At 41.3% G+C, this 24,849-nt stretch overlaps 1 protein-coding gene across 2 annotated transcripts in view; it reads right to left on the reverse strand.

Annotated features, from left to right (window-relative positions):
* The window catches only part of NBAS (NBAS subunit of NRZ tethering complex), a 195,856-nt gene that overhangs the window by 139,312 nt on the left and 31,695 nt on the right, over positions 1-24,849 (reverse strand). For both annotated transcript variants that reach the window (XM_080997879.1, XM_080997878.1), the window contains exons 10-18: positions 21,079-21,223; positions 20,029-20,094; positions 15,145-15,273; positions 12,185-12,248; positions 9,538-9,731; positions 7,630-7,887; positions 5,891-6,016; positions 1,552-1,703; positions 301-438 (exon numbers count right to left, since the gene is read on the reverse strand). In XM_080997879.1, the coding sequence (XP_080854005.1) occupies positions 301-438; positions 1,552-1,703; positions 5,891-6,016; positions 7,630-7,887; positions 9,538-9,731; positions 12,185-12,248; positions 15,145-15,273; positions 20,029-20,094; positions 21,079-21,223 (1,272 nt within the window). The remainder of the gene's footprint in view (positions 1-300; positions 439-1,551; positions 1,704-5,890; positions 6,017-7,629; positions 7,888-9,537; positions 9,732-12,184; positions 12,249-15,144; positions 15,274-20,028; positions 20,095-21,078; positions 21,224-24,849) is intronic.

Below are 24,849 nucleotides of genomic sequence, written 5' to 3' on the forward strand. Positions count from 1 at the left end.
TTGCCAATGGATGTGAATTCAGACACTCATCTGAATCCAGAGCAACCAGCTGCAATGAGGGCTGGATCAGGCCCCTTGCCTGCCTGCAGTTAGAGTTGCATAGTGGAATCCTTCTCCATATTTTAAATCTGAAAGGGAAATTCAGAAAGCTGAGCTATTTTCAAAATACACTGCCAACTAAAAATTTATAGCTTGATCCAATTAGAAGTGAAATGTATTTTAAAATATCCTCTCTTTGGGGGGATTATTGCATATATAAACCTAGCGATATAGCAAGAGGACAACCAGCCTGACATTTACTTGGAGAAGTTTACTGATTGAAGAAGTTCTTGACGCTTCATGGCTTCTCGCTCCTTCCTACTCTCTGCTTCTTCCTCAGGAGTTAAAAACTCTTCAAAAAGCAGTTCATCAATGTCCACATCACCTGGCAAGATAAACCTAGGAGGAGAACGAAAATCAATGAATGGGGAACTGGTTATTTGATCAAGAAAAGTTTGGGGTTTTTTAAAGAGCTTTCTATCTTCTAGATTACAATTGATTTTTTTATATATATTTTTTAAAAAAATCCTGAAATAGCACCCAACTAAAAAAAGGACAGCTCTCACAAGTCAAAATGTACAGGTCTTTTCATCCCTTCAAAACAAGCAGGCAAAAGGAAACATCTACAAATATGAAACATCCCCCCCCCCCAAAAGTATGAAAGGAAATAAGAATTTGTGGCGTTTGTGAATGGGAGCTTAGCTATGACAGTCAGGCCTGCACCCCTAGCGATTCTGTTCCCAATCTTATCAGATCTAAGAAGATTTAGAGATGTTGGGAGGGGCTTGTTTATACACCGTAAAATAACTAATATGACCTCTCATCATTAGGACTTGAGCCGTGGCACATTGATCAAGAGTAGCCAGATTTACCGTATTTTTTGCTCTATAAGACTCACTTTTTCCCTTCTAAAAAGTAAGGGGAAATGTGTGTGCGTCTTATGGAGTGAATGCAGGCTGCACAGCTATCCCAGAAGCCAGAACAGCAAGAGGGATTGCTGCTTTCACTGCGCAGCTATCCCTCTTGCTATTCTGGCTTCTGAGATTCAGAATATTTTTTTTCTTGTTTTCCTCCACCAAAAACTAGGTGCATCTTGTGGTCTGGTGCGTCTTATAGAGCGAAAAATACGGTAGTTTAAAAGCTCCATGAAGTCCCTGTGACATTAACTTAGGTTCCAAAGAGAATGTCCCTATAGAATTTTTCACACTTAGAATGGTACTTCTGGGAGGGGGGTGGAATTGCTTTGCATTCATCCAACTCTTCCCCCAAATTTACTAATTTGGAAGTTTTCAGGTTTGTAAAGAGACAGACAGACAGATACATGCCAACCTTGTTTTCACAGGAGATTCTGGCATGCAAAAAAAAGGGGAAGTTTCGTTTAATATTGATCCATCACAGTTTATCGCTTAATAAAACAATAATTTAATAAACAATAAACAACCATTGTTACGCTCTTTGCTGAATCTGGTTAGCGACCCAAGCGAGCAGAGCTGACAATCTGCTTCCACAAACCTGCCGCCATCTTCTCCTTTCCCAATGGCTATGAGCGCCTCCAGGTCTGTTCCTTTTAAGCCGTATTGCAACAACTCTTTAGCAGCATCCACATTCTCAGGAACTCTTTCCAAGCACTCATGAAGGACCCAAGAACGCTTGTTGATTTTGCTCTGATGCCACCAAAAACAAAGGAAAAAACCGAGGGGGGTGGAGACACAAATGATTCATTAGAGTAGACTGATAGCAAGGGTGTATACAATCATGAGAGCACATTGAATAAGGTAACTTTCTGTGCTTAACAGATACAAACTCTTCAGTCTATCTAGCTGAATATAATCTTCAATGACTGACAACAGCTCTCTGGGTTTTCAGAGAGGGGTCTCACCTAACCCTACACACCAGGGTTCAAACCTGGGATTTTCTACATTCAAAGTATTTGCTCTACCATTTAGCCTTTCCTACAGATGTCACACCAGTGTTTCCCAAACTTGGGTCTCCAGCTGTTTTTGGACTACAATTCCCATCATCCCTGACCACTGGTCTTGTTGCTAGGGATGATGGGAGTTATAGTCCAAAAACAGCTGGAGACCCATGTTTGAGAAGAGCTGTGTTACACTAACAATTACCATATTTTTCGCTCTATAAGACGCACCAGACCACAAGATGCACCTAGTTTTTGGAGGAGGAAAACAAGAAAAAAAATATTCTGAATCTCAGAAGCCAGAACAGCAAGAGGGATCGCTGTGCAGTGAAAGCAGCAATCCCTCTTGCTGTTCTGGTTTCTGGGATAGCTGCGCAGCCTGCATTCACTCCATAAGACGCACACACATTTCCCCTTACTTTTTAGGAGGGAAAAAGTGAGTCTTATAGAGCAAAAAATAAGGTACCTTTTTTTACCTCCCACTCACCCCTAATTGTGATTTGGAGATCAAATCAACTGGACTACAGAGAACACGTCAGTAAACATTTATAAAATTATTATTATTATTATTATTATTATTATTATTATTTCTTAAATTTGTATACTACACTTCATCTGTAGATCTCACAGCAGCTCACAACATAAAATTACAGTGGTTGTTGTTGTTTAGTCGTTTAGTCGTGTCCAACTCTTCATCACCCCATGGACCAGAACACGCCAGGCACTTCTGTCTTCGACTGCCTCCCGCAGTTTGGTCAGACTCATGTTTGTAGCTTCGAGAACACTGTCCAACCATCTCGTCCTCTGTCATCCCCTTCTCCTTGTGCCCTCAATCTTTCCCAACATCAGGGTCTTTTCCAGGGAGTCTTCTCTTCTCATGAGGTGGCCAAAGTATTGGAGCCTCAGCTTCAGGATCTGTCCTTCCAGTGAGCACTCAGGGCTCATTTCCTTAAGAATGGATGCGTTTGATCTTCTTGCAGTCCATAGGACTCTCAAGAGTCTCCTCCAGCACCATAATTCAAAAGCATCAATTCATCGGCGATCAGCCTTCTTTATGGTCCAGCTCTCACTTCCATACATCACTACTGGGAAAACCATAGCTTTAACTATACGGACCTTTGTTGGCAAGGTGATGTCTCTGCTTTTTAAGATGCTGTCTAGGTTTGCCATCGCCTTTCTCCCAAGGAGAAAGGAGAGTCTTTTAATTTCGTGACTGCTGTCACCATCTGCAGTGATCATGGAGCCCAAGAAAGTAAAATCTCTCACTGCCTCCATTTCTTCCCCTTCTATTTGCCAGGAGGTGATGGGACCAGTGGCCATGACCTTCGGTTTTTTTTGATGTTGAGCTTCAGACCATATTTTGCGCTCTCCTCTTTCACCCTCATTAAAAGGGTCTTTAATTCCTCCTCACTTTCTGCCATCAAGGTTGTGTCATCTGCATATCTGAGGTTGTTGATATTTCTTCCGGCAATCTTAATTCCGGCTTGGGATTCATCCAGCCCAGCCTTTCGCATGATGAATTCTGCATATAAGTTAAATAAGCAGGGAGACAATATACAGCCTTGCCGTACTCCTTTCCCAGTTTTGAACCAATCAGTTGTTCCATATCCAGTTCTAACTGTAGCTTCTTGTCCCACATAGAGATTTCTCAGGAGACAGATGAGATGATCAGGCACTCCCATTTCTTTAAGAACTTGCCATAGTTTGCTGTGGTCGACACAGTCAAAGGCTTTTGCATAGTCAATGAAGCAGAAGTAGATGTCTTTCTGGAACTCTCTAGCTTTCTCCATAATCCAGCGCATGTTTGCAATTTGGTCTCTGGTTCCTCTGCCTCTTCTAAATCCAGCTTGCACTTCTGGGAGTTCTCGGTCCATATACTGCTTGAGCCTTCCTTGTAGAATTTTAAGCATAACCTTGCTAGCTTGTAAAATGAGTGCAATTGTGCGGTAGTTGGAGCATTCTTTGGCACTGCCCTTCTTTGGGATTGGGATGTAGACTGATCTTCTCCAATCCTCTGGCCACTGCTGAGTTTTCCAAACTTGCTGGCATATTGAGTGTAGCACCTTAACAGCATCATCTTTTAAAATTTTAAGTAGTTCAGCTGGAATACCATCACTTCCACTGGCCTTGTTATTTGCAGTGCTTTCTAAGGCCCATTTGACTTCACTCTCCAGTATGTCTGGCTCAAGGTCAGCAACCACACTATCTGGGGCGTACGATACATCCATATCTTTCTTGTATAATTCCACTGTGTATTCTTGCCACCTCTTCTTGATGTCTTCTGCTTCTGTTAGGTCCTTTCCACTTTTGTCTTTTATTATGGTAATCTTTGTGCGAAATGTCCCTTTCATATCTCCAATTTTCTTGAACAGATCTCTGGCTCTTCCCATTCTGTTGTTTTCCTCTATTTCTTTGCATTGCTCGTTTAAGAAGGCCTTCTTGTCTCTCCTTGCAATTTTTTGGAAATCTGCATTCAATTTCCTATATCTTTCACTATCTCCCTCGCACTTTGCTTGCCTTCTCTCCCCCGCTATTTGTAAGGCCTCGTTAGACAGCCACTTTGCTTTCTTGCATTTCCTTTTCATTGGGATGGTTTTCGTTGCTGCCTCCTGTATAATGTTGCGAGCCTCCACCCATAGTTCTTCAGGCACTCTGTCCAGCAAATCTAAATCCTTAAACCTGTTCCTCACTTCCACTGTGTATTCATAGGGGATTTGACTTAGATTGTATCTTGCCGGCCCAGTGGTTTTTCCTACTTTCTTCAGTTTAAGCTTGAATTTTGCTATAAGAAGCTGATGATCTGAGCCACAGTCCGCTCCAGGTCTTGTTTTTGCTGACTTACAGTGGTACCTCGGGTTAAGTACTTAATTCGTTCCAGAGGGCCATTCTTAACCTGAAACTGTTCTTAACCTGAGGTACCACTTTAGCTAATGGGGCCTTCTGCTGCTGTCGCGCCGTTGGAGCACAATTTCTGTTCTCATCCTGAAGCAAAGTTCTTAACCCGAGGCACTATTTCTGGGTTAGCGGAGTCTGTAACCTGAAGCGTATGTAACCTGAAGTGTATGTAACCTAAGGTACCACTGTACAATATAAAAGCCACCAAAAAGCCATAATAAAAATAAGAACAAAAACAAAAAAAACCCCTTCCCACAACACATTTAAAAGGACATTGGATGTCAGTCAGCCCAAGGCCTGGTTGAATAGGAACGTTTTCACCTGGCGCCTAACGGTGTCTAATGAAGGTGCCAGGCGAACCTCCCTGGGGAGAACATTCCACAAATGGGGAGCCACTGCAGAAAAGGCCCATTCTCATGTTTCCACCCTTCAGACTTCTTGTAGAGGAGGCACATGAATCCAGCAAAGGCAAATCAAGAGACTACCCAATGGGCATCAATGGGCATTCAATGAGTCTTTTCTGAGTAATGTTGCAAATTACACAATAAAAATGCTTAACCCTGTTTATTTTGCATAGTAAAGAATTGGGTTGTTGTTGTTTTTTCAAATCCAGTTTTAGACCCCATAAGAGAACACTGGAAATTTCACATGCTTTGTAAAAGCATGGCGGCCGGCAGATGTTTTGGACTGGAACACACATGAGCCCTGAAGTCATTTGGTGGAATTCATTGTCAAGTTATTATGAACATTCCACCTGCACAAGCACTGACGCTTGTCAGACGGAACAATTGTCCCTCACTCTCCATCCCCTCCACTGTCCCGGGGGAATCGCACAACCCTTCAGAGTCAATTTTGGCGTTGCGGGTTGGGGCACATGGCTGGGGGAGGGGGAAGTCCTGTTGCACAAGTGGAAGTTTCCGCTGACAAAGGCATGTTAGGTGAATCCCACCCAATGAGCATTGTAGTGCAAAACATCTGCAGTGCAGGGCATGAGCTTCAGAAAGGCTAACATAAAAACTACCTTCCCCTAAGAGAACATACCAGATAATCCTGAATAGAAGCAATGCTAACAGCTGATTTCCTCCATTGCCTCTGATAAACAAGGTCAGAATCAAGGTCGTATGTTTGAGCCAGCGACAAAGCTTCTCCGTATTCTTCATTATCAATCTACAAACAAAGCATAATGAAATCAAAGCAATCGCTGTGGGCTCCATTACAAGAGAGTCAACTTTCCATAAGAAAAGCAGCATGTACAACAGGTTTAGCATTATTCAAAGAATCAGGAAGATCATTTCCCAACGCAGAATACCCATTTGCCAGTCAAAAACAATTGTGCAGTGTCTGATCCACTAGACAAAGGGTTTCATCACAATCCATATATAGCAGGTGCACGTGACCCTTCATTTTACACAGCAGTCTCAAATAAAAGGCTGCACAATCTTAACAGGAAGGGATTCATTTCATCCAGGAACAATATAATATGCTTCAAATGCTCAGGGGAAGAAATGTGAGATCCCCATAGCAGACATTGTATCTTGAGGAAAAAGCATTTGCAACAAACGAGTAACACCTGCACATTTATTGATTGGGAAGGAAAAAATGCACCAGGAACTATGCTGCTTCAGCATCATGACTAGAAAATACCTCCTGCTTTTCACTGTACGTTATAAAGGTAAAAGTAAAGGGACCCCTGACCGTTAGGTCCAGTCATGGCTGACTCTGGGGTTGGGACGCTCATCTCGCTTTATTGGCCAAGGGAGCTGGTCATGTGGCCAGCATGACTAAGCCACTTCTGGCGAACCAGAGCAGCACACAGAAACGGCGTTTACCTTCCCTCCGGAGCGGTACCAATTTATCTTCTTGCACTTTGACGTACTTCCGAACTGCTAGGTTGGCAGGAGCAGGGACCGAGCAATGGGAGCTCACCCCGTCACGGGGATTCGAACCGCCGACCTTCTGATCGGCAAGCCCTAGGCTCTGTGGTTTAACCCACAGCGCCACCAAGGTTCAAATCCCCACTCAGTCATGAAGCTTGCTGGCTGTCCTTGGGTCAGTCACTGACTCTCAGCCTAACCTGCCTCACATGGATGTTGTGGGGATTAAATGAAAAACAGAAGAATGATATGCACCACCTTAAGTTTCTTGGAGGAAAGGTGGAATATAAAATGCAATAAATAAACAAACAAATAAATACCATATTTTTTGCTCTATAAGACACACCACACCACAAGACGCACCTAGTTTTTGGAGGAGGAAAACAAGAAAAAAAATATTCTGAATCTCAGAAGCCAGAACAGCAAGAGGGATCGCTGTGCAGTGAAAGCAGCAATCCCTCTTGCTGTTCTGGCTTCTGGGATAGCTACGCAGCCTGCATTCGCTCCATAAGATGCACACACATTTCCCCTTACTTTTTAGGAGGGAAAAAGTGAGTCTTATAGAGCAAAAGATACGGTAATCCCAGGACTCTTCGAAATATGAGTACAATGTCAAACTAATTAAGACACATCAAAATAACTCAGAAGATAGTTCTGTTTAAACCAATGTTACCCAATCTTGGGTCTCCTGCTGTTTTCAGACAACAATTCCTATCATCCCTGACCCTTGCTAGCTAGGGATGATGGGAGTTGTAGTCCAAAAACACCTGGAGACCCAAGTTTGGGAAACCCTGGTTTAAACCAATGCTACCGAAACATGTCCAGCTGAACTAAGACCCAAGTCCCCTGTTGTAAGAAAATTAATGATCACGTGAGAAAAGGGAAGGCAGAATGTCTCACTCTCACCTTTCTTTGGTACAGCTCCTCAGGAGTCGTGGACCTCAGGTTTACGAGGCGGTAATTCTTTATGATAGTGCGCGGACGTTTCCGCGGAGGAGCAAAGCGCTCCATTTCGGTCACAAAGTACAAGCCTTGCTTAAGGTAGCCAAAATACCGGGCCTTGGCAGAAGTTTCGTCATCCGAATCGGAGTCATCTTCTCCTTCGTCTTCATCACCAGGCCTGCTATCCAAGCGCGATCTCTTTGGAGCCAGCTTCACCTCGCACTACGAGGAAAGCAATTCTTACTAAACAGCGCAATGCATCACACTTAAGTCTGTCAGGCTTCAGCACACAGAGAGGCAATAAGCCACCACCACAATTCTCAAAGCTTCTGGGACCAAAAAGAAACCAGCTCCAGAAAATGAATTTCCTTCTCAAGCATCCAGCAGCGGCTACATACAGAGCAAAGTTATTAGCATGGGAGGGCCATTAGCACAACCCCAGTGTTAAGTACATTCATAAGGACTAGGACATGCTTAATAAATACATTTTGTAAGAATTAGTAGGGTCTCCTTGGAATGCCCTATGCCTTTGGTATTGAAAGTAAGACAAGCACTGTCATTGCATTATTTTTGGTACCAGGTTTTCATTTGCCTAGACCTATTTTTTTGAAGAAAAAAAGAGAAATCTGTATTGTATTAATTGGCTGAATAATAGTTGTGTTTTCTAGTTTATTATTTCTTACTTTATGGTTTTGTTTTGTTTTTTAATGGTTGCTTTAACAGTGTATTTATATTTTTTATGTAAACTGCCGTAGAATTCGCGTTTTGGGTTAGGGTTTAGACATTCTGAAAGGAAAGAAGTTCCCTTTCTTGTTATAAATATATAGATATCACTATATCATCTAATCACAAGGTCACATAGGAAGCATATGAGACTGAAATATCTGAAACTGAATACAAGTTTTAAAACAAGATTATGAAGCGGAAAGATCTATCATTACATGTAATTTAGTTGCAGCAGTATATCTGAATGAACAACAATGAAAGAGGCACATGAAGCTTTGCACTTTTGCCTCAAACCTTGCTTCAAAACTACACAGTGCCATGTATGATTACAGCTTCAGCAATGCAGGTAGCCAGACGTTGCCCAGCAGTTTTACACTCTAATGGGGGAGAGAGGACTAAAAATACACAAAAATAGGATAACACTAAAAACAACTGAGCATAGACTACCTCAGACAAATGAACTTTCAAGCATTTGAGGGAAAGGGAGAGAGAGAATGAGAACAAGTACATTTAAATAGGCTGCTAAAGAGTTCATGAAGAAAAAAGCCCCGAAAGATAGGGAATAGAAGCAAGGATGAATGAGAATACTAGAACGAAATCAAATGAATAATAAGGAAAAGCTAGAGATAGCAGGTGGGCAGCAGAACACAAAATAGGAGCAAGTGTCTTAGGCAGAAAGGGGATGGCTAAGAGAATATTTTAAAAATATAAAGCAACCAGGTCAACTTCTTGCAGCCACACCAGAGAATGCTGGAGACTCTCTGCAGCTACTTCACCTTGGGAAAACCCATGGTTCACTGTGACATCCCAGTCAGAACTACGCCAGTCTGTATTTATATTGGATTTGAAATTGGTTTTACATATGAAATTGTTTACATTGTTTGTACACATGGAATTGTTTTTAATCTCAATGTTGCCACTGTGAAATTGCTTTGAGATAATATTACAGAAAAAACATTTCATAAACGCAATGAAATAATAAAAAAATAATTTGAATAGGGACATTGTCAAATGCATCTCACTCTTCTATTCTAATAATTGAAGTCCATCTAAAATGCTTTACACACACAACGTATAGGAGACTTATACATGAAGGAGATGACATTCCACACATAGAAATATGACATTTCTGCCAGTGTTCCCTACCTCCAAACTTAGAAATCCACCATCATGAGCAGAGGTGACCTGAGGGGAACTTTCAAACCATTCACAGGATTTGCCCAACAGATTTTTCAAGGTCTTCACTGATGACACTGTCAAAGCACCCGAACAGCGAGCCAGGATGACCGCATTCTCTGACCACCAGTTGATGTCTATCATTGGGTAAAAAGATTCCTTGTCTTGGAGGTGGGGGAAAGTAGAAAAAAAGCTTTAAAACAGGAACTAGAACAGCTTCAATTATTTAATAAAAAACATCTGAGAGAGTCTAACTTTAATGACAATATACTGTATCAGCATTGCGTAGAGCTTCGCTTCACTACGTTTTTACGGTAGTATTTTAATTAAAGTTATCTGTGGATTAACTAAAGCAAAACTGAATAATTAAAGATTCTGACAGACTTCTTCATGTAATATTTTAAAAATAATGCAGCTAAGTGTGTTAGGCAGATCTGCTCACACAAAGCAGGGTGAAACTTTAAAAATTAATAGATAGATATGGACTTATGGCTCCTCAGGCCAACTGCGCAACAATCTCTCTGGCAAATGCTCAGAACATTATTCATGGAATCTCGATGAAGCTATATCAAGCAGAAACCATCTGGGAAAGGTGTCACAACCAAGGGAGGAAGGGAGGAGGGAGAATCTATATGGCTTCTCCCAAAGGGAATGAAATATCCATAAAGGGGCTGAGTTAAAGAGATTTCTACTTTGTTATGCTGCTTATTATGTAGTTATGTTGTAGAATTACGCTGCTTGAAAAATATTTGCCAGTGTGAAGACTCAGCTTCTTCTGGGTCCTAAATACTAGCCTCTGACATAATATCTTAGGGTAGATGGTGTTTTTCACATGAACCAATCTATTTTATTTTTATTTTATTTTTGGTGTTGGCATTCAGATACACAGATAGACCTGAAGGAGAGTCTCCATCCCATCATCCAGCCCAGACACTGGGTCTTCTCGTGGTTCCCTCACTGCGAGATGTGAGGTTACAGGGAACCAGGCAGGGACCTTCTCAGTAGTGGTCCCCACCCTGTGGAACGTTCTCCCATCAGTTGTCAAGGAGATGCGTAACTATATAACCTTTAGAAGACATCTGAAAGCAGCCCTGTAGAAGGAAGCCTTTTAAAGTTTAATGTTTTATGATATTTTTATAGACGTTGGAAGCTGCCCAGAGTGGCTGGGGCAACCCAGTCAGATGGGCGGGGTACAAATAATAAAATTGTTTGTGTATTTTATTTTATTTTTATTGTTGTTGTTATTATTATTATTGTGTCTCACCTGAGGCCTGGCTGTTAGTTACAAGTGTGAGGGCCTTTCAAGTAGCTGCATTATCAGATACTTTGCCCTAGGATGAATGTACATAGCCTATCCATATTTTGCTGGCTGGTAAAACACATTTTTATTGCAGCAGATTTCCCCCCTGCTAAGGATCTGCTTTTTCATTTCAAGGTTATATTTTATTTTGTTTTCTGCCTTTAATTTATTTTGCAGTATTTATGATTACACAGGAGTTCTTAATTTATAAGATGCTAAATTTAAATTGCTATGAGCCACCCTACATAGGCAAATGAAGAATGGGAGAGACACTTAATATCAGTTTGGAAGTGAAATGGGATCGTCCACAAAAAGGTAGCAACTTGTACACTCTTGAAGGCACCCTTTGTAAACAAAACATTGTGAATTAAACTGGCATCATAAATAGACAACAACGACACATGCAAAACTGCACTATTTCTGAGATTATTTACACTCCACTGTTCAAGATATAAAACCTTCCAACGCAGCCTAAAAGTAACAGTAAAGTTCATCTTAGAAATACACAAAACACAATTTCACATAATGAGAAGCCATCAAGATAGTGACAGAATGTGTATAGAGTGGTGGTGTGGGGGTAAAACTGTCTTGTTGGAGCTGTCCTCTGGGGATCCCTGTTGGGGGCAAGGGGGGGAAATGCAGCTGGGACAGAACCTAGCAAGAATGATGAAAGCTGTTGATCCTTTTGAAAGAAAGGTGTTGGGTCTACAACACAAGCAGAACAGTGGTACCTCGGGTTAAGAACTTAATTCGTTCTGGAGGTCCATTCTTAACCTGAAACTGTTTTTAACCTGAAGCACCACTTTAGCTAATGGGGCCTCCCGCTGCCGCCGCGCCACCAGAGCACGATTTCTGTTCTCATCCTGAAGCAAAGTTCTTAACCCGAGGTACTATTTCTGGGTTAGCGGAGTCTGTAAGCTGAAGTGTCTGTAACCTGAAGTGTCTGTAACCTGAGGTACCACTGTACATAAATCCTATTCCAGGCTGCCTGGCACCATGGACAGCTCCTCACAGATTCCAACCTGGGTGAAGAATATCTTCACATTTTACACATGGCTCATGGAAATGGAAAAAAATGGAAAGAGGATGTGCCCATCACTCACACATTCTCAAATACTACTTCCTCAGAAGGGACATGTAATCTTCTAGCATTTTGGATGGCAGCATTGTAACGTTAGCCCTTATGATATCTTAAACACAAAATGATGGATTAACATCCTCCTGCTCACTCAGGTCTTGGTCTCTCTCTCTCTCTCTCTCTCTCTCTCTCTTCACACACACACACACACGCACACGAAACTACACTATGGCTCCAACCTTTGATTTTCTTCCGTTTCTCAAGAGAGAGTCGCCATTCCGGTTTGATTTCATCATAGCCCGGCTAAAAGAAAAAGAAAATCTCCAATTAAGTTTTATACATATCCATATGTACACTATAAACAAAACTACCAACAAACAGTGTCTTAAGACTTATGAACAAGTGGAGCCATCTTTTTGAAAACTTTCCTTATATTGGATTGAACATTAAGAAGGTGCCGCGGAAGCAAGTGGGGAGGTAAGGGAGAAAGACAGAACGAAATATCACTCAAGCTAGCAAGGGAATCAGGCCCCATTTTTTAATTATTACTTCTGCACGATTAGAACACATGAAAATTTCCAGGCACAATAAGCCCTAAACCGATCTCAAGCAATTCACAGTGTCAGAAAGATGACCAAATATGAATTGGGATCCAATTTCATGGAAATTAAAAGCCAGGATTCTTCTATTACTTTAAATAGTCAGTCCTGGATTCCACAAACTGCTTATTTTTTAAAAAAAAATTATTTATGATTTTCAATTTTATACATTTCAATAATTTTACAATCATTTTAATATTTTGAAACTCGACTTCCTTCCCCCTCTTTCTGTGGTTCCTTAAATGTATTTTTTATATTTTCTGCATATTCCAAATTAACTTAACTTACTCATTTATTCATCTACAGTGGTACCTCGGGTTACATACGCTTCAGGTTACAGACTCCGCTAACCCAGAAATATTACCTCAGGTTAAGCACTTTGCTTCAGGATGAGAACAGAAATCGTGCTCCAGTGGCGCGGCGGCAGCAGGAGGCCCCATTAGCTAAAGTGGTGCTTCAGGTTAAGAACAGTTTCAGGTTAATAACGGACCTCCAGAACTAATTAAGTATGTAACCAGAGGTACCACTGTACTTTAAATATATACTCCTATAAAACTGCAGGTTATTACAATAATTCTGTCAATGTTCTTATCTGTTTACAGTTTGTTTGTAAACCATTTCCATTCTTTTATAAAAAGTTTGTTATTTTGATTTCTTATTTTTCCAGTAAGTTCCGCCATTTCTGCATATTCCATAAGTTTTTGTATCCATTCTTCTTGCACTGGGATGATTCCTTCATTCCATTTTTTGGCAAGTAACATTCTTGCCGCTATAGTCGCATACATGAATAAATTTCTATACAGTTTGGGTAGCTCTGTCCCCATAATTCCCAAAACTGTTTGTTCTTGAACCACCATTTCAATCAAAACACTGGTACAATGCAATAAATATATACAATGAAGGAAGCCTTTAAAAAATGAAGGAAGCTACTACCACTGCCGACAAAATTTCTACTGTAGTCTGAATCATCTATTACAACAACGCATGATATGAAATAGCGCTCCCTTTTTACTTCAGCTAGGATTCCCACCCACCCCAGTCACTTCATAAGAAGATGCCATCTAATTTTTTTTTAGTTGCAATATGCATTCAGCAGTCTGTGTACAGTGGTACCTCTGGTTACATACTTAATTCGTTCTGGAGGCCCGTTCTTAACCTGAAACTGTTCTTAACCTGAAGCACCACTTTAGCTAATGGGGCCTCCCGCTGCTGCCGTGCGGCCGGAGCACGATTCCTGCTCTCATCCTGAAGCAAAGTTCTTAACCCGAGGTACTATTTCTGGGTTAGCGGAGTCTGTAACCTGAAGCGTATGTAACCCAAGGTAGCATTGTATTATTGGGAACCAATTCCAAAGCTTTAATGACTGCAAATGTCTATCTTGCTATGACAAGATAGATATGAAAGGACAGGGGTCAGCAAACTTTTTCAGCAGGGGGCCGGTTCACTGTCCCTTAGGCCTTGGTGGGGCGGACTATTATCTTTTGGCGGGGGGATAAACGAATTCCTATGCCCCGCAAATAACCCAGAGATGCATTTTAAATAAAAGGACATGTTCTACTCATGTAAAAACACGCTGATTCCAGGACTGTCCAAAGGGCCGGACTGAGAGGGCAATTGGGCCACATCCGGCCCCCGAACCTTAGTTTGCCTACCCATGTGAAAAAAACCCTAATCCCACATACAGACACAAACACAGAGAGGGAAGTACTGCTGAGCTGAGCACAAAGGCAGAAAACACTTCCGCCAAACAGTGTGTGTGTGTGCACATGTTAATATTAAAACTATATCTCTATAAATCAGATTAAATTATTTCAATTTTAAAATGTTATATAGAGTATATGGGACACAACTGAGCATTGGTGGGGGTTTTTTTTTGGGGGGGGGACAATAAACCATGAAGTAACGAGAAGCAAAACAAAGAATGAAACATATGTTCTGGTACTCCAAGAAGTGTTTCTGGGGAAGAAGTGATTAAATAATACTGATTCGAACCTTGGTCTACATTCCTGTGTGCATCTCTCTTTTGTCTTTCCAGGTATACAACAAATGGATTTGAATACAATCATCTTAAGATTAATGATGTTACCATGTTGTAAGATATAAATTCAGCTCAGCTGCAAGTATTTTTTGCCAATATTAATCTTTACGCATTGTAGCACATAGCTCAAATGACCCTAGCAGCTGCATAATGTAGATAGATGGTTATAAAAAATAGCAACTGTAGTGGGTATGTTATCCAATTAAAGAAATTTTAGTTAATTGATCAAGTGAGTTTTAAGCGAACCTAGACACACTTAGCTGTGAGTAATGGGTCTTATTCCAGAGTAGACATGTGTAGGATTGCCTACAATTGATTCAGTTTCCATATGGATAACCATTCCAATGGCTAAAAAGCACCATTTCTTGATAATGAACAAATATGTTGTGCATATAAAAAGGCATATATGTCTTTTAGCATTTTGGACATGCTAAAAAAAGAACTACCACCATTTAAAAAGCAGAAAAAAAGGGGGTGACAAGAAATGTCATACAAGTTTCATTTAAGCTATCTATAGCTACAAATACATTCCAGTATTTACAAACTGTTAATCATCACATACCTGGTCGCTCTGCTCCCATTCTCCTTGTTGTCTTAGAGAAGGGATTCCCCAGATAGTCAATTTTCCACTAAAGTGAATAGCTGCTAGGCGAGTCCCATCTGGAGAAAGGCTCATCTTGAAAACACCATCCTGCGCAAGATTTTGATCAGTGATTAAAAGCAAAGGCATTTCGAAGAAGCATTAAGCTCGTAGGCCTCATCCCCCCCCCCCCAATTTTCAATGTATCTTCCCTTTGCACACCTCCCGGATCTTATAAAACATGAAGTGCTCCTTAGAATTTGTACAACAGATACACAGAAGCATCAAGTGAGAACCACAATTCCTGAAACTAGTAGGGCAGTTCTATGAATGGGTTTTACTTCCAGGTAAGTGTGTACAACAAGTGTAGCTAACTCCTAGTTTGAGGGCCTGATTTGACATCCCAAGATCCCACCATTTTTGAGTGTTGGAGTCCTTAAAGGGTTGGCCATGGATGAATGCAGTCCTTGAGCCAAAAAGTGTTAGACTCCCCAGGTGTAAAGGACCTTCAAGATGTAGCCCAGCCTGCTTTCCGGGTTAGCGCCTCCGGCAATGGCGGAATTCCTCTGATCGGGAGGAATCCGCTCCGTGGAAATTAGGGTCTGGCCGCCACGGCGAAGGCGGAGACCCACTAAAAACCACAGGCGGGAGAAGCCTGTGGACGTGGGATTTGGCGGGCACCTCTTGCGCCTCCCCTACTCGCAGGGAAACCCGGTTTCGGGGATCCGGAGCGACGTGGGGTGAGCGGCGCGGTGCTTCGAATCGACTGCTTCTTTCACGGAGTGAAGCCGCATTGCCGTTGCCGGAGAGCGCTGACTTTTTTCCTGTGGACAATTGGACTTTAAACAACTACCCGTGAGTAGAACGGAAAATTGGATCTTTAAACATTTTAATTCGGCACCGAAACGGGAAGGTCTCAAACAGGAAGTCCGCCTTCCTCTTTTGTAAATAGATTGAGCAAAGAAGCTGCAAGCTAAAGTCTTGGAGAGCCTTTTGTAAAGGATTAAATTTCCATTGGTTAAAATTATCAAACCCCCCCTTGGAAGCAGGAGAAGAGGGGGGAAATTTTAGATTGCTTAAGCCTGCAGGAGAGAGAGTGAAGAAAGACAAATTACCACCGTTTTGAACCTGGGAACGGGCTGCCACAAAGATTGACGTTTTGGGAAAGTTCATTGACTGTGAATAAAACGTATGTTGACAGATAGTTAAATAAGAGAAATATATTGTTTCCATTGTTTCCTTTTGCACTCAAAAAGGAGCAAAAGTAACTGAAAGATTGAAACTAACTTTGTTGCTGGATGTGCGTTTAAAAGGACGGATACAAATAGAAATTGTTTCCTCTAGAGGGAGCTTTTGAGACTGTTGCAGGAGTGGAGCTGGGGAATTTTCCAGCTGCAGAGATAAAAGACCGTGAGAATCAGAGATTGACCTTGGACAAGAATGTCGACAGAAGAAGCCTTAGTGATTGCATTTGTTTTATTGGAACACCTTCATGAGAAGGTGGATGTGATGACTATTAAAATTGACAATTTGGGACAAAAAATGACTGATTTGGGACAAGAAGTGAATATCTATACAGAAACTACTCAGGAATCGATTCAGGAATCTACTTCGACATGGCAAGTTGTGGAGAATACGAGGGAGAAAGTTGTTGTAGAACCTCAAGTAATACAAGTGGAGAGAGCCCCAGTCTTACAGAGACAATTTGATGAATATAAGCTGTTGCCTTCTACGATTGAATTTAGAGAAAGCCAGTTGAAACACGTCCTGAAATATCTTTTGGACTCTAGTTTTGACTATGGAGAATGGGCTGACCTGACGAGAAGGAATAAAGACATTGTTAGGTTGGAGCTTCCCCGAGATCTACTCCTCATTGTCAAAGGAAGGAAATTAAGAATAAGATCAGCAGAAGATAAAGTAAAGTGCATGTATAAATATGAAGAAGATCTGCAGAAGGGACATGGAAAAGAGTTAAGAGCCTCGGACAGAAGATCACCAGGTTGATGGACCATATGGAATTGATAGAAAGGACTGGCAGAATCCGAGATCAGGGAGAAGAGACGGTGGAAGAAGATTGGGAAAAAGTTTAAAATTTATTTATAGAAACATTGAAAAATTTATGAGTGTTAGAAAAATGTTGGAATGAAATTACATGGCTTTAGTAGAAATGTTATAAGGAGTTAAGTACAATTAAGTTTTAGGGTATTAATGGTAAGATAAGGTTAAAATAAATTATGACAATTATATGACAGAAAATAGTGAAAGATGGAAAGGATTTGCTGAAATAATTAATAATTAGAACACAAAAAAGGGAGGTGTGAGGAGGTCGATGAAACAAGTTAATGAAAGATAAAGATATGGAAATATTGGATGTGTTTTTAATTGTTTTTGTTTTTGCTTTTGTTTTGATGTATTGTGTCTTTTGTTTTTTCTTTTTTATGTATAGTATTGCATTGATTTGTATTCTTTATTTTTTCTCTCTTTCCTTCCTTTTTCTGTAATCTTTAAACTTTTAATAAATATAATTTAAAAAAAAAAAAAAAAGATGTAGCCCAGCCTTTCCCAACCTGATGCTCTCCAGATATTTTGGACCACAAACCATGGTCCCAGAAACCATGGTCAATGGTTTGGGGTCCTGGGAGTTGTAGTCCAAAACATTTAGAGGATGACAAATTTGGGGGTCATAAACTGTGAAGCAGTTAAGTGGATAATAGAGTGGCACTTGAATCCTAAATACAGTTTCTTAGAAGTTCCATTTAATCACCCATCAGCTAGGACAGGATAGACGTGAAGTAGCAGAACACTCAGGGGAATGTCAGGTTGTTGACTAAGGCAGGGGGAGTCTGTGGGCAACACATCAAATCTGTGTCATGCAAACAATGGACAAAATATAAACCAATCAGAACTCACAGTGGCTTTTAATGATAAGTCATGTCTTCTTATTGCTAGAAACTACTTAGATGAAATACTGAGAAGGAAAGATCCACATAATTTTAAAAACTATAAGACATTTTTAAAATAATATAAAAGAGTTGCAAATGCTGTCAAATGTATTTATGAGTAAGAAATGGGAAAGAGATGAGTGAATCATTCCAAAGAATAATGGACTCCTGCCATTAATTTCTAAAATAGAAAATACTAGGCTGACTAAAATGTAAGAAACTGAGGGTGTTTTAGCACGGTGCCAAATGTTTTCAGACAAACATTTTCAGCACACAGTGAAGCTATTCACCCACTATTCCCTGCCCCATTTGGCTGCTGTTTCAGCACTGTTTTTTGTTTTCCACTAGGCTTCTTCCTCACAACATAATACAGCCAATAGAGAACAAAATGTGTTGCAGGACTACAGCTCCCATCACTCCTGATTGTTGGCCAAGTTGGCTAGAGCTGATGGGAGCTGGAGTCCAAAGGCATCAGGAAGGCCACAGGTTCCCTGCCCCTGCAATGAAGGATCTCATGACATCATGTTGCCTAATATCCAATCAGATTTGACACTGTGACATCACTGAAGGAAACACACAGCCAATTCAGAGCAAGGGCAATGCTTCCTGTATTGCACTGACCTCACTCTGGATGGTCACAGGATGGAATGCAGCTGCCACCATGGGCAGCTACCACCACACAGTCAAACAAGTTGGGAGAAAAAGTACAGTATTGTCACCACACACCTTATGAAAGGTGCTTCCAGAAGGAGATGCTATATCACAAGTGAGTCTTTCAGATCATTTTTTCCCTATGTACACATTTGGCAAGTGACGTTCTTTGCATTCCCATTTTTTCAGTCATTATATTAATTACCACTCTGCTGCTTGCCATCCACATCTGAGCTGCGTTTTCCCATCATTTCCCGCAAACACTCACCCATCCTCAACAACGTTTTTTTTCATTTTGGGTATGCGCACAGGAATTTCTGTACCTGAGTTCACACATAAGACACTTTTTTAAAAAAGCTGAAGAAGTGCGCAAGAGTACAAACCTTACCCAGCCACAAGGGGCAAAGTGGGGGACGGGGAGGCAATAGCCATTTTCATTCGCAATTCTTTTGAAAATGTGGGTTTTGTGCAAAAGGGCAAAGGCAACAAAATCTTCTGTTATTACTGTTATTTATGAATGTCCAATATATGTACTGTAATTACAACCTCCCAAGGAATCCCCTACAATTACTGTGTGGAGATCTGGAGAGAACGGATCATGTTTAATTAAATTTTAAGTCAGAGCAGAGCCACTGAAATGAAGTTCAGTTTGCCACGGCCATTAATTTCAATCGGTCTACTCTGAGTAGAAGAAGAAGAAGAAGAAGAGTTTGGATTTGATATCCCGCCTTTCACTCCCTTTAAGGAGTCTCAAAGCGGCTAACATTCTCCTTTCCCTTCCTCCCCCACAACAAACACTCTGTGAGGTGAGTGGGGCTGAGAGACTTCAAAGAAGTGTGACTGGCCCAAGGTCACCCAGCAGCTGCATGTGGAGGAGCGGGGACGCGAACCCGGTTCCCCAGATTACGTGACTACCGCTCTTAACCACTACACCACACTGGCTCTGTTGGCTTCAATCCAGCACCTCCACCAAACCAGGCATGTGACAATCGGTGGAAACAGCTTTCTTTTCAGCCACTGGGGGCTGCTAGAAACAGAATTATTAGGTTGTGTTCAGATATGGAACAAACAGAGGTAGAGGTGCAGATTTTAGAGGTCACCACCACAGACAAACCACATATTGACAAATAAATATTGGCCATTGGCCATGCTGGCTGGGAGTTGGGAGTCCCAATAAAATCTTGAGTGCCACAGAACTGCCACCCCTGACGCAAAAGTTGCCCTTGACACGTCTCACAAAACATAAGGTATTGATATATACATCCTCTGTTACCTGTTCTCTTCCTTGTCTACTGTAAAAGTTGAGAGACCTAATCTTGAACAATGACCTTCTCTTGGCCTGTTAAAAAAAGGAACCATATCAAATTAACCTCATGTGTGTATGTTTGTGCGCAAGTGTTTTCTTTGACAGAAGCTAAAGCAAATCATGGTAGCAACAAATAATACAGTAACATTCCTCTAAAATAGGGGCAAATGAGTCTTTTTTCAGCCAGAACTCAGTTCCACCACCTCTCAGGTGGGCGCCATTGCCATTATAAGAGAACAAGGGAAGCGTTTATGGTGAGGGGTCCAGCACCTGTTTTTCTAGGAAAGTAGCACTGGGTGCAAAGATTTCAAAAAGATTCTGAATGATATAAGCTAGAACAGGGGTTCTGGGTATTTGTTGCCTAGAGCGTTTTAACCAACCAGTTGTCAAGAATAAACCTGAGATCAGGAACGCAGCAAAAACCACAGCTTCACATCTGACCATCAGGTACACAAGATGTACTTCATTTATGCCACATAAATGGGGGTGGGGGGATGGTTTTTCTAGCCACAAAAGGGGCAAGGTGGGCAACAGAAACAGAAATTCTCCCAGCAACACAATTCTGTGCATGCCTCCTGAGAAGTAAATACCCTTTGTGTTCAGTGGAGCTTACTCCCAGATGTGTGTGTACAAGGTTGTAGCCCAATATACAAAAGCAAGAGGGCCATACAATGAAACCAGTCTCTTGTGCAGACTGTGGGTGGGTGTGGGATTTGAAGGTTAGCTCTTTCCCCTAAGTTTGATAAAAATAGGTGAGGAGGAAGAATTCAGAAATTCAGCTCCCCCATGAAGTAACAGCAACATTCTTTGAGCTTGCTGATGATACATTTCAGCTTTTCCAACATCTGGAAATGTTAGAACGAGGAAGAAGCATTGTCTGGTCTGCCTTTATATTAAAATGGAAGACGACACATGTGAAACCTTTGCTAATGTAAAGAATAAAAATGAGATCTGCAGCTTTAGGGCCAATAGACGTATGCTGAAACGATCCTATGAGATGATAGCAGCGCTACTCACGGTCCCGATATCATCTTCGTAACTCGTAACCGGCTTGTAATAGGGGGATCCCGAAAGAACTCTCCACGCTGACAGACCACAGCTACTTGCTTTGGATGCGCCGGATCCCTCACCATCCATTTCACAGCCACCGACGATCAAAAGCCTATCGCAAGCAATCACAATGAATTGCAGCAAGTTTCTTTTTTTTAAGATTACCATGTCTATTATATTATATGAAATGGGCAGGTTTCAAAGCAGCGCTAAGGGGATTGCTTAGGGTTTCAAAAAGTAAAAACAGGAAGACCCCAAAATTGTTGAGCTTTTCTTAAGGAAACCACCGAAATTGTTGATTTGCGTTTTTTTTTACACCCCACGATTTTTTGATTGATTTGTCCGAAGATCCAGGACGAAGCGACGCCTTTCACTAATTCACCCTGTACGTCAACTGCGCCTTTAAAATCCAGGTACTGTCTGGGACATATGACAAACCTAGGATTGTTCAATCAGTGCAAGGATTTCTCCTTGACCACCAGAGGGAATCTCCCCTCTCTTGGGCGCCCTTGCTGTTCTGTGGGTTTTTTCTCTACCCTCCAGAGTTGATTTAGGGAAGGAACAAGAGGGGAGAGGAAGTTCCATTGCACTAGCGGGAGTCACAGGGTCACAGAATTAGAGTTGGAAGGCTCCCTCAAGATCCAAGCCCCTGCAATACAGGAATATGCAGCAGCCACAAACAGGGACCGAACCTGCAACCTTGATGTTATCAGCACCACGCTCTAACCAACTGAGCTATGTCGCCCTTGTGTTAACTTGCCACTAGCAGAGCAGGGAAGTTGTATTTGGCCATATATATATTTGTTGGGAAGCAGTTTGCAATTTCTGAAATAAATAAATAAAAACAGGCACTTGCCATCTGCAATGACTTGACAACTGCTGAAATATTTATAGCAATAATTCCACACTTAGGCGTATCAGTTATAACATTTACTACTTCAAACCGCTACTCAGAGCAAGGGGAAGAAAAATCATGTGGATTTTAAAATATTTTTAAACCTCCAAGGCCGCAATCCTGTAAACACCTACCTGGGAGTAAGTCTCCGTGAACTAACACTATGGGACTTACACCATGCACAGGATTGCACTGTGAATTCACCTAGCGGGATATATTTCAAAGTAATTGCCTGCTTAATTCTTTTTTTTCTTCCCGAAATCCTCTTCAGATAAAAACAAATGTGAAATAGGGGTGTATGAGCATTATTTTACCCAAATAAAATCAGTAAATAAAAAGCCAGATTACGCATATTTGATTTCAGTTGGCAAAATATCACCATCTAGTGGTTAAATTATATACAGACGTTTGTAAATAAATGGTTTTAACACCCCCCCCCAAAATACTCATAACTATTATAGATCAACAACAACAAAAATGGATTCAGTAATTGCAATGCGTCATGCTTTGTTTTAGAAGCTCAAGTTTCTGCACCAGACACTGCCATAAAAAGAAGCTAAATTATTTTGGGGAACAAATAACTGTTCAAGGAAAAAGCTAAGAGGTGTTAAATGAATCCTTTTGTTAGAGAAGAAATGGGCAACAAGCTGGTCTTGAGAGATTTCATTTGCCGTGTGAAAGCAACACATGCATGTGCTGCTAACCTGTATTTATAGTTAACTATAAAATATAGGTTAGTTTTAATGCTACATCCAAAACTTGAAGCAAATCAGGTACAGAACTGGGCTGAGCTAGCAGCATAAAGCATTCCATCTGGACAACTCTTAAGTAAAGGTTACCAAAGAATTATTTTTGGAGATTCCAAAATGCAGAAATTGAAGATATTTAATTTCGGTGCATGCATTATCTACATCTTATTGGAAAGATGTGAGAGAAGCAATTTATAGCTGATTTTATTCTACTCTTAGATCCTTTAGTGTTTCTTTTATGGTACTGAGTAAAAGTCATAACAGGTTCACAAAAACAGTAGTTAACTTAATGGCAATGGTTAAGAAGAGAAACAGTCCAAAATTGGTAGGGGAACTAATAAAGAGAAATGAATGGTGTAATGTGAACATCATTTCCTACATTTAGTAGGGTTTAAAGTTTTACTCTTCTTGCTGATTATACTAGGAGATCCTGTGAACTCAAGTCCTCTAATGGGCAGTTTGCACTGGTGGAAAGGGAGCGGATGCGATTTTCACTAATTCCTCTTTCCCTTTACAGTGCCCTGCTCCCAAATCCCACCAGCCCCAGTCAATACGGCCCATCATCAGGGGTGGCAGTAGTCCAGGAAGACCTAGAGGACTGCCTATTCCCAATTTAAGCATGCCACCAATGGTCAAGGGCAAACTCTAGCAAGAGGACAAAGTCCAACAGTTAAAGAGGCAGTGTGAACATACTCCCATTAGCAATAAATGATGACAGCTGTAGGAGTGCAAATATACAGAGTGTGGGGGTCAGTTGGGATTGCTATGAGGAATTATGAAATATGGAGCAAGCCATTGTGTCAGCAATGAAAGCATTGCGTTGACTGGGTTTCATTCATTGACAATAGTTTCTGATCGAATCCCACAAGCCTCTCCACCTCTGGCATTTCCTTTCTCTACACCTGACAAGTCACGTAACACAGACCAGTTGCTGGCTGCTGCATCAGGCATCCTAAGTAATAAAGATGATAGTTTCTTTGATGTTCCCTTCCTTGGTTTTGATAATCTTAGGGCCTGGAAATAGTTTCACAGGAAAATGATAAAGATACCTATCTCCTTGCCACCCTGCCTCTCCTGTTTACTCCTGTTTATGATCTCCGGAGTTTCCTAAAAGCATTCCCCTTCGCTTCCTCTTTTATTTATTCTGAATTGCATATGCATGCTCAAGTAGGAAATTAGCTCTTTGTAGTTTTAACTTTAACTTTGTCCCACATGGGGTTTTTTGAAATGCTCAGAGGAAATCTGATTGGTTCTTATGTACACTGTGCAAAAAGTTCTTTTGTGAATAAACGACCTGGGCTGGAGGGTGGAGAGGAATTATTATTAGTACGCACTCCTCTCAGAGTCTCGCTGGTCAAGCTTGTGTGTGTATTCTATTAATCAGAGTCTAATCTTTCCTTTGCTTTGGGAATGCCACAGACAGCAAACCATTCAACCCTGCCACAAATTCTGCCTCCCTTGAGATTGCCCCAAATCACCATCACCACAAATCTTCTCCTAGACACTTAGGAATATTCAATGCATATGTCAGTGGTTCCCAAACTGTAAGGCACTGAGGATTAGTGCAAGGCTTTTGACGAGAGGGAGAGATACTGCAGAGGTGTTGTCCTTCTAGCAGCAAAGATTTGACATCTGGAGGCTTTACATGGGCCAGAAACTCTAAGCAACACCTGCAACCAGTAGGAGCGCTATTCCATACTTCCAGCGCTTAGTTAGGTTTCAGTGCCATGTCTTAGAGGAAGTTCCCGAGAAAGGTCAAATCTACCTTAGAAGCCTGTGCTGTTGGCTTAACTTGCAAAGTTCCTTCTGCTAACTTGTGGCAGCAGCTCAAAGTTGGAAAAAGCCTTACTGATGGAGAAGAAATTGACCATGACAATGAGCATATGGGGCTTTTCCCCCTTCTGCCTTCCCTTCCCAACTGGCAGGCTTCAGCAGGGAGTCCAAGATGCTATCTCCTTGTTCTTTTCTAACCCCAAGTGTTGGTTTAGCTCTCCAATCCACACACAGCAGCCATATGGAAGTGTCCTGTGCATTTGCCTGCTGCTGCTGGGTTGAGGAGCTCAGGTGGGTAAAGATTAGAAAAAGGCCCAAGCT

This window comes from Podarcis pityusensis (assembly GCF_964106645.2).
Source record: "Podarcis pityusensis genome assembly, chromosome: 3".
Classification (NCBI taxonomy): domain Eukaryota; kingdom Metazoa; phylum Chordata; class Lepidosauria; order Squamata; family Lacertidae; genus Podarcis; species Podarcis pityusensis.